This window comes from Diospyros lotus, chromosome 8 (assembly GCF_014633365.1).
Source record: "Diospyros lotus cultivar Yz01 chromosome 8, ASM1463336v1, whole genome shotgun sequence".
Lineage (NCBI taxonomy): Eukaryota > Viridiplantae > Streptophyta > Magnoliopsida > Ericales > Ebenaceae > Diospyros > Diospyros lotus.
The window spans coordinates 25982480-25991793 of NC_068345.1; the positions used below are offsets into that span (position 1 = coordinate 25982480).

The following is a 9314-nucleotide window of genomic DNA, read 5'->3' on the forward strand; positions in this document are numbered from 1 at the left end:
TTAAGCCTCAAAGCACCCTAATAATCATATTTATTTAAATAAGCATTAAAACCTATTTTTCCATAATTTCTTGCATTTTCTTTTTTTTCTCTCTCTATTTCTTCATATTTTTCCTCAATAAATCAAAAGTAAATATTTCTCAAATATTTCACTATAACAATCCATAAAATAACATTCCTGAATTTCTAGAATTTTCTAAAAAATTTTACTCACCTTAACTTTGCCTCTCATGCTTCCTTGGTATGTGTGCTCTGACCTCGAAACGCATGCTCGATCAATTTTCCTGGCTCCGAGCAAGCTCCTCTAGCCCTAAATAAATTCCTAGATCTTTCAAGGATTTTTCTATAATTTTATCTATTTTTTCATAATTTTTCTTCTATTTTTTCCTTTTTTTATATTTTTCTTTTTCTCTTTTTTTCTCTTCTCTTCAACCTTTCTTCTTCCTCCTACAGCATCTCCTGTGTGTGCGAACAAGGCCTCACCCAGCTACCGCAGCCACCCCATGGCCATCACAGTCTCCTCTGCACGCTATCCAGCTCCGCTACTGGGCTTGTAGCGCGCTGCCATGGCCGCGCCAAGCCTCTTCTAAGTGCACTAACCACCTAGGTAGCACAAAAACGCGTTGGAAGTGTTGTTTTAATGTTTTTGAACTGTTTCCTATTTCGGAGACGGGCAAAATGTCCAGAAATGAATTTTAGCCGTTTCTGAAAATTACGAAACGTATGGGGGACATTTCGCAATTTATTTAAACATGTTGGAAACGCGTTTCATATAGAAACGCGTTTCCAATTCCAACGACCAACAACCTTACATTCTGGAGGCAAAAAACCAGTTGCTCAGCGCCCGCCCACGTTGCACACATCCCCAAAGGAACACTGCCCAATGCCCATTTAATGCCCATTTTCCTTCTCTTCTTCTTCTTCTTCTTCTTCTTCTTCTTCTTCTTCTTCTTCTTCTTCTTCTTCTTCTTCATTTTTTTGGTTTTCTCCTCCATTGTCACTCATGCACAGTGGTTAAATTGTTGCTCCTAGTGTTGGCCTTGTTGTCGTCCGTCGTTCATTCAATTACCATCGCTCCTTCTTTTGGTGTCGACCCTGAAGTCTCGCCATCGCTCGCTCCTTCTCGGGTCACTGCCGGTCTCTCTCTCTCTCTATATATATATATATTCATTTCTGTTTGTGTTTAGATTTAGATTTGTATGTGTTCTGTGTGTGTTCATTATTATTTGAATTCGTATGTGCCCTGTGTGTGTTTGGATTTGGATTTGTATGTGTTTTGTGTGTGTTCATTATTATTTGAATTTGTATGTGTTCTGCGTGTGTTTGGATTTGGATTTTGATGGCTGAATTATGTTATGGAATTAAGAACTTGGATGGATGTATCGATGTGTTTGGCATTTATATGTATTAGAGGATTAGCTTCTATTATTATATGAACTAATGGGAAATAGAATTCAGGGACTGGTATTGAATTCTTTTTACGGTTTTGCTAGTTGTTTTTAATTTGCTATAGATGTTGATCTTAGCCTCATGAATGGTAAAGCTCAAACGGGAGCTTTTCTGGAGGCTTGAATTCAACGCATTTCAAGTGGTAATCAGAATAAAAATTATGTTTTTCCAGAAGAAAAAAGACTTGTAATGACAGAAATGGTATTTGGCAATCCTCTTTTAACTAATCTTTAATGTGAGGCTGGCCTTGGTGGAGGCTTTAAATAATCTTTAAAATTTAAGTGTTATTAACTAAATCCTCATTCAATCCTCTTTTAGTATTTTAGTCAATTGCTTTCAAAATTTTTAAATAATCTTTAAAATTTTCTTTTATTTAGTCTACCAATATCAAAACTAGTGCTTGAAAATTATAAATTATGAACACTAGTTATTGATAATTCACTATTCTTTCATTTACTTACAGATTTATTAATTTAATTCGTAGGTTTGTTCTTTCATTTATTTATTGATTTATTAATTTAATTTATAGGTTATATGGCTCAAGCTCATTCAACTTCAAGTTTAGGATCTAACAGTTGTGTTGCATCAAAAAATAAGGATGAGGAAAATAGTCCGTTATGGAAATATGTGACTAGAATTGAGAAAATAGGAGAAGGAGGGGGTAGTTGGAAATGGACTTGTAACTTTTTCGGATTGCAAAAAAATGGGACATACATAAGAGTTAGGGCTCATCTATTAAATATCAGTGGGAAAGGGATTGCTTGCTGTAAAAAGGTAGGTCTTGAAATTATAGCTGAGATGAAAAAAATTGAAGGAGAAAATGTAGAAAGATTGTCAAATTTACAACCTAAGCAAGTGCCATTATCGACAAGTAGTGTTTCTTTGGGATCTTCTTTATCTTTACATGAACCAATAGTTTCAGAACTGTTAAAGAAGAGAAAAGCTATTAATTCACCTATTGCTAGAGCTTTTGACATGCAAGTTAGAGCACAATTAGATGCTGAGATTGCTAGAATGTTCTATACTGGGGGTTTGCCTTTTAATCTTGCTAGAAACCCATATTATTTAAGTTCTTATTCATTTGCTGCTAATCATCTATTGGGTAGTTATGTGCCTGCTGGTTATAATAAGTTGAGGACCACATTACTTCAATAAAAAAAGGCAAATGTTGAAAATTTGTTGGAACCTATTAAAAGCAATTGGTTGGGAAAAGCTGTTAGCATTGTTACTGGTGGTTGGAGTGACCCACAAAGAAGGCCCTTGATTAATTTTATGGTTGTTTCTGAAAGTGGTCCAGTGTTTATCAAATTTGTGAATTGTTCAGGTGAAGTAAAGTATAAACAATTCATTGCTAATTTGATGAAAGAGGTAATAGATGAAGTTGGTGATAGAAAAATTGTACAAATCATTACTGATAATTCTACTAATTGTAAGGGAGCTGGAGAAATTATTGAAGGTATGTTTTCGCATATTTATTGGATTCCTTATGTTGTCCATACACTTAATCTTGCTTTGAAGAATATATGTGCAGCTAGGAATTTACAAAGTAATCAAGAGACATATGATGACTGTCATTAGATCATTGAAGTTCATGGAGATGTTTTGGTCATCAAAAATTTTATAATGAATCACTCAATGAGATTGGCCATGTTCAATCGATTTATTTCTTTGAAGTTACTTGCAGTTGTTGACACTTGATTTGCTTCTATTGTTATTATGCTTAAAAGATTTAAACTACTTAGACGTGCACTTGAAGCAATGGTTATGAGTGATGAATGGGCATATTATCGGGATGATGACCAAGGAAAAGCTCGATTTGTTCGTGAATTGGTTGTGAAGGAGAATTGGTGGGAAAAAATTAATTACATTCTCGCTTTCACAACACCTATTTATGACATGATTAGAGTTTGTGATACAAACCAACCATGTCTTCATTTGGTTTATGAGATGTGGGATTATATGATTTCCAATATAAAGAAGGTTATTTATGATCATGAAGGAAAGCTACCAAGTGAATTTCCATCATTTTATCATGTCATTCATTGTATTCTTCTTGCTCGTTGGACAAAACATAGCACTCCATTACATTGCCTAGCTCATTCATTGAACCCGAGGTAATTTTCAAAAATAATCTCCATTTCTTACTAATTCAATACTTTATGTATTACTTATTTTTTTAATTTATTTTTGTTGATTTTGTCTTTTGAAGGTATTATACTTATAAATGGCTTGAAGAAAAAGAAGGTAGAATGGCTCCACATATGAATGCAGAAGTCTCCACACAAAGAATGAAGTGTTTTAGGAGACTTTTTCCAAATCCAGATGAGCGTGCTATTATTGATGATGAGTTTGCTAATTTTTCTCTTGAAAGTGGACCATTTGGAGATCTAGATTCTATCCATAACAAGTATGATAGGGAACCTAGAAAGTGGTGGGCATGTTATGGTTCACATGCTCCTTTGCTTCAAAAGTTAGCTTTTAAAGTGCTTGGCTAACCTACTTCTTCCTCTTGTTGTGAAAGGAATTGGAGTACTTATTCCTTCCTTCAATCATTTAGAAGGAATAAACTATCTCCAAAACGTGCAGAGGATTTAGTCTTTATTCATAACAATTTTCGTCTTTTATCAAGGAACACCTCCCAATATTATGACGAAAAGACAAAGATGTGGGATGTTGGTGGAGATGAATTTGGGAGTATGGAATATGTGGGTATTCTCAAGTTTGCTAATCTTTCCCTAGATGAACCAGAGTTGGAGCCTGTATTTTTTGATGAAGATGTTAACAGAGACAAGGAATGATAAACTGATGAACTTTTATAAATTGTATTAGGTTTGATTTTGTTATTTAAATTTACTATTTGTTTTTAAGTACTAAGTTGTGTGAGGATAATAGAACTTTAAAAATATTGTTGATGATTGTTTGAATGCATTGTGAAATTTATGTTTATATTTGTTTGAATGTATTATTGAACTTATGTTTATTGTTTATGTTTATTTGTATTATATTTGAATTATTTTGTATAATTTTTATATTAAAAATTATATTTACAAAAAATCCCCTATATTTTTTAAATTTACAGTTTATCCCGCATTTCTGTTTCCTACCTTTTTTAAAAAATGCCATTTCAACGTTTCTGTTTCGTTTAAGAAAAGTATCATTTTCCGTTTCCGTGCTACTTAGCTAGCCACTGCCATGGCCGGTTACGCCCGACGCCATTGGACACCGAGGCCAGCACTGGCTATCTGCGCCACCTCAAAACCGTCGTCGCTGCTCCGCTGCCCGCCGATCCTGCTTCGCCGCGTCCTTCCTTGCCACTATTCGCTCGCGGCTATGGCCGCTTGCTATGGTGGCCAACTTCGGCCACCCTCGCGGCTCCCAACTACTCTTTCTCTCCCACTCGGTCTCCTTCCATTGCTTTTGGCCCTTTATGCTGCAACTCTCGGCCATTTGCTCTCTACTTCCATTTCCATTCTATTTATAGAAAACCCACAGCAGCTTCAAGCTGCCTTGGCCAACCAATCTCTCTATCTCTGTGAAGTCTTTCGGCGCTAATTGCTCTCAAACGAAGAGCCCATGAAGTCTTTCGACGCCACTTGCTCCAATTTGTCTCTTAAGTGCTGTAACTTCCTCGTGCTTCAGGTGCATGTCTCCTCATAATAATATATATTACATAATTAATCTCTCCACTCCTTATTAATTTTACTTGAGGGTTTTATTAATTGCACTTCGACCCTCTAACGCTATAATTATTTAACATCAATTTTCTCGAAATTAATAACCAACAATTACTTGATAAAGATTGATTTTTTCCCCAGTGTCCTCATCGAGCCCTTGTTTCGTCCTTAAATCACTTCAGGGTTGATCCTTACCTGAAACAGGAGCCTTCTTAGGGTTTCATTTATTTTCTAAAAGTCCCCTACAACAATTCAATTTTTTAGCCTAAATTATAATTGCATTTTAGCTGTATCAAAAACCGTCACAATTCTGATTTCTTTTAATTCCATAAATCCTATCTCAGAACGCTTATCGAGACCATATCATTTTCCTTAGCCATTTACACTCTGGGACATTCCCTGTAGTCGATTCAGCACTTATAACTGTAAGAATTTATAATTAAGCCCCCCATGGATGAGGGGTAATGGGCCCTCATGGGTGAGGGGTGGCTGGCCTCCATGGATGAGAGGCAGCTGCCCTTCATGAGCGGGCTGATTTTGTTCTTCCACATGAGAGAGGGTCTCTCTTCGCAGCGATTGGGTGCCACGGGAGAAAGTCTAACGATTGCTTCGGGTTTGTAACTTAGCGAGGGAGTTGGTCTTTAGATTTTTGTTCGATTTCGCACAGATGGTGCCAATTGTTGTTACACGGTTACAACAATAAATTTATAGATGGGAAACCACCGATGGATGACTCGCGTATGGCCTAGCAAAGCGATGGACGACCTCACCAAGGGGAGGGATGACTCTCATGCGGCTGAGTCGAGCAATGGATGACCTCTTAGGAAGAAAATCAATTTGGGGAGCAGGTAAGAATCCCTGCGCAGAACCTCCGATGCTTAAGTTAGACTCATAGGAGTGAAATGCTTCAAAGCAAAGAATCAGTCAAAGTATTAGAGTTTGCGTATAGAATGAGAGAGAGAGAGAGAGAGAGAGAGAGATACCCCCTATTTATACTGATGGGAGGGGCATCCATGTGTCGTGTGACCCGATCTTCACTGCAAGAATCTTGAAAAGGCTTTGACCGTGGCTCGTGGGGGGTAGTTTTTGGCCGATTCTTTCGAAGGTGTTGCTCAAGAACATGGTGACACGAATGCGGGCGTGGTACCCCGGATAACCCTCACTTGGGGGTGCATGCTAGGATGTGGACACGAGCAAGGAGGAGAGCACGTGCGCAAGGCCATGCACACAAGCGCACGAGGCCACATGCAATAAGGCCTTGTGCAGGCTCACGGGGCAGCCGAGTACGCTGGGGCAACACCCGTAGGTAGCCACGCACGTTGTTCCCCCTGATTGCCCCCACTCGGGGGCAGGGCCAGGTGCACGCCCCCCCGCCAGGCAACCTGCTGGTTCGCTGCACGCTTGCATGCGCGCGCGTGAATAGGGTGGAGCACCTAGCGCGCGCGCACCGAGTGGCACTCAGGGGCGCGTCTTCCTGCCACCCTCGAGTAACCCTCTCTCGGGGGTGGTGGCCCCCTCGGGTGACCTCCCAGGTCACCCATGGTGGTCTTGCCACGTGGCATTTTTTCGGGCCGCCATGTGGCGCTTCTATTATTTTTCTGATTTTGGTCTTTTTCCATGCATAACAATTGGAAATCTCAACTCTAGCATATAGTTGTACTCTACCACTGAACTAAAATACATTGTAGCTACAGAAGCCATTAAGGAAGCTTTGTGGTTTAAGGGATTGGTTAATGAACTGTGTTTTAATTGATACTATGACTATTTTCTTTGATACTCAATCAACAATTCATTTGTGTAAGAATCCTATGTTTCACGAACCCACTAAACAAATTGATGTTAGATTCACTTTATTCATGATATTGTGTCTCAAGATGCTATTAAACTTGAGAAGGTACTTTCAAAATATAACCCATCTGATTTGGGAACTAAGGTGTTTTCTGTGACAAAATTTACAAGTTGTCTTGCTCTTCTAAATATTAGTAAAGGTATGTGATTGCTTATGCATTTGTTGCATGTGCATGTTTTCTTGTTTCTTGTGTGTGCTAGCCTTATTAGGGATCAAGGTGGAGATTTGTTGGTTTTGTGTTTCCTAATAAGGCCAAGGTAGTGACGATTTTTTGGGTAGGTTTAATCTTCATAGGCCTCAACCCATGCTTGAAGTATAACCCAAGTCCATATCATCACTTATTGGCAGCCCAAAATGGAAGACAGACCATAAGCCCATTAACCATCACTTAGGAGGAGAAATAATGGGCCTAAGCCCATTTACTCAAGTGATGGGAAGCCCAACCCACCATCTCTTGTTTGCCCTAACTGTCCACATATATATTCTTATGTCTTTGGGGATGCTCTCTCTCTCTCTCCCTCTCTTTCATATCGATGCCGAATATTTCTCATGTTCGACTTTCCTTGTTGCTTTGTGCGGCGTTTCCTAGTTGGTTTGTGCAGTGCCCTCTTGCCATTTCTGTGTTGCACCTCTCGATTTCCCTCTATATATTCGATATGGCCGATCCCTAGTAGGTAAGCTTTGTGGTCTTAATCCATTCTCACTTCTCACTTTATCTTTGTGATTATTGTTCCTACGTGGAGTCTACTTCGTGTAGAGCATTCACTTCCACTTGGGTAGGTGAATAGATTTGGGGTTAGGCTTTGTTGAGACTTGGTGATTCTATTCTTAGTGTTGGCTAAGTGGTGATTCAGTTATCCAAATCTGTGCCTTGAACGCCTCTATTGTGACTGTTAGGGAATTTCTCTATTTTTTTGTATTTTTTAATTTCTGTTTTCGATTAATACTTACACTAATCATCTTTTTTTTTTTTTTTTTTTTTTGTAGATCTTCAACTCACAAACCAACTTCACTTATTTAATATAAACAATACATTAATTAGAATAACATAATTATATTTGAAAATTACCTTAGTTTAGCTTATCTGTTTCTTATGAATGTTCCACTCATGTTACTTTTACCATTCTTATTCGCGTCAAATCAGGAATAAATTAGGACGCACGTACCATGGATCTTGCATGGCTGGGCCATGGCTTGCCAAGAAACCGTCCATCTTCCTTTTGTCTCATCTAAACTGTACAGCCGAGCATTGCCATCCACATCCATGGTTAATCTTCTCTGAACCCCAACGCCATAGTCGGCGGCGCTGAACTCCAGACCATCCGTCGACTGGAAATGGCCGGAGGCATTGAACACGGCACTTCTTTCTCTACCGTAGGCGTAGGGTGACCTGTTAGCTTGCCAGCCGATTAGCCATGGATCCGGCCAGTAAAGGCTTGACAATACAGGGCCGTCGTAGAGAAGCTTCAGGAAATTATCGTTGTCGAAGAAGAGCTTGTAGTAACTGGAAGAGTAATTGCTACGGCTTCGAGATGACAAAAGCTTCGCGTATCTGGTTAGTCGCTGGTAGGGAAGAAGGGTATCTGTTGGCCAGTCGAAGCTTTGCCATAAAGTTATGGAATTCTCAGAACTCCAAGTTTTGGATTCGGAACCGAGAAGAACAAGGTTGCCAGTGTTGTTCAGCTGCAACTGTACTTTGGAGATTGATCGGTTGCCGGTGCCGGCGGACCAGACGTCGAGTTGGCCGGCGTCGGTCAAGATGAGATCACCATTTTTAAGAAGTTTTACTTTGGAGAGCCTTCCGTTGACGGGTTGGTCTCGGTTGGCCATCCAAACTATGGTGTGACTGCCGTCGTGCAATCTTTGGGTGAACCATATGGCGAAACAGAAAGCATTATCGCCGACGGAGTAGAAGCCGGCCGAGAATACGCCATTTGGTGAAACCAGAACATCGTCCGGCTTCTCCACCGAGAGAGAAGAGCCTTTTGTTAAGCTGGAAATTGTTGAAGACGAAGGCGATAGCGATTGCAGGACCAAGATGATAACGAGGAAAATTGGAGTCCTCATCAGGATACCTCTTAAAGCTTAATTCTGAACCCTTCGGTATCAATGTTGTGGGTCAATGTATGTATATAAAGCAATGGTATACATATTTTAAGACTTGGAGATATTATATTTTAAGACTTGGAGAAATAATAGTCCCACTAAATCATATTTTAAGACTTGGAGAAATTAGTTTATGAATGACCTAAAAGCATTACAAACATAAGAAAAAGGAGTAGGTGATGTTGAAAGTCTTTGTGATTTGGATTATTTACACAAAGAATCTTCATGATTTAAAAA

At 39.1% G+C, this 9314-nt stretch overlaps 1 protein-coding gene across 1 annotated transcript in view; it reads right to left on the reverse strand.

Annotated features, from left to right (window-relative positions):
- LOC127807557 (putative receptor protein kinase ZmPK1) overlaps positions 1 to 9073 on the reverse strand; it is a 43867-nt gene extending 34794 nt beyond the window's left edge. Inside the window, exon 1 of the mRNA XM_052345507.1 lies at positions 8138 to 9073. Coding sequence (XP_052201467.1) covers positions 8138 to 9038 — 901 coding nt within the window. The 5' untranslated portion in view covers positions 9039 to 9073. The remainder of the gene's footprint in view (positions 1 to 8137) is intronic.
- Between the last annotated feature and the right edge of the window lie 241 nt (positions 9074 to 9314).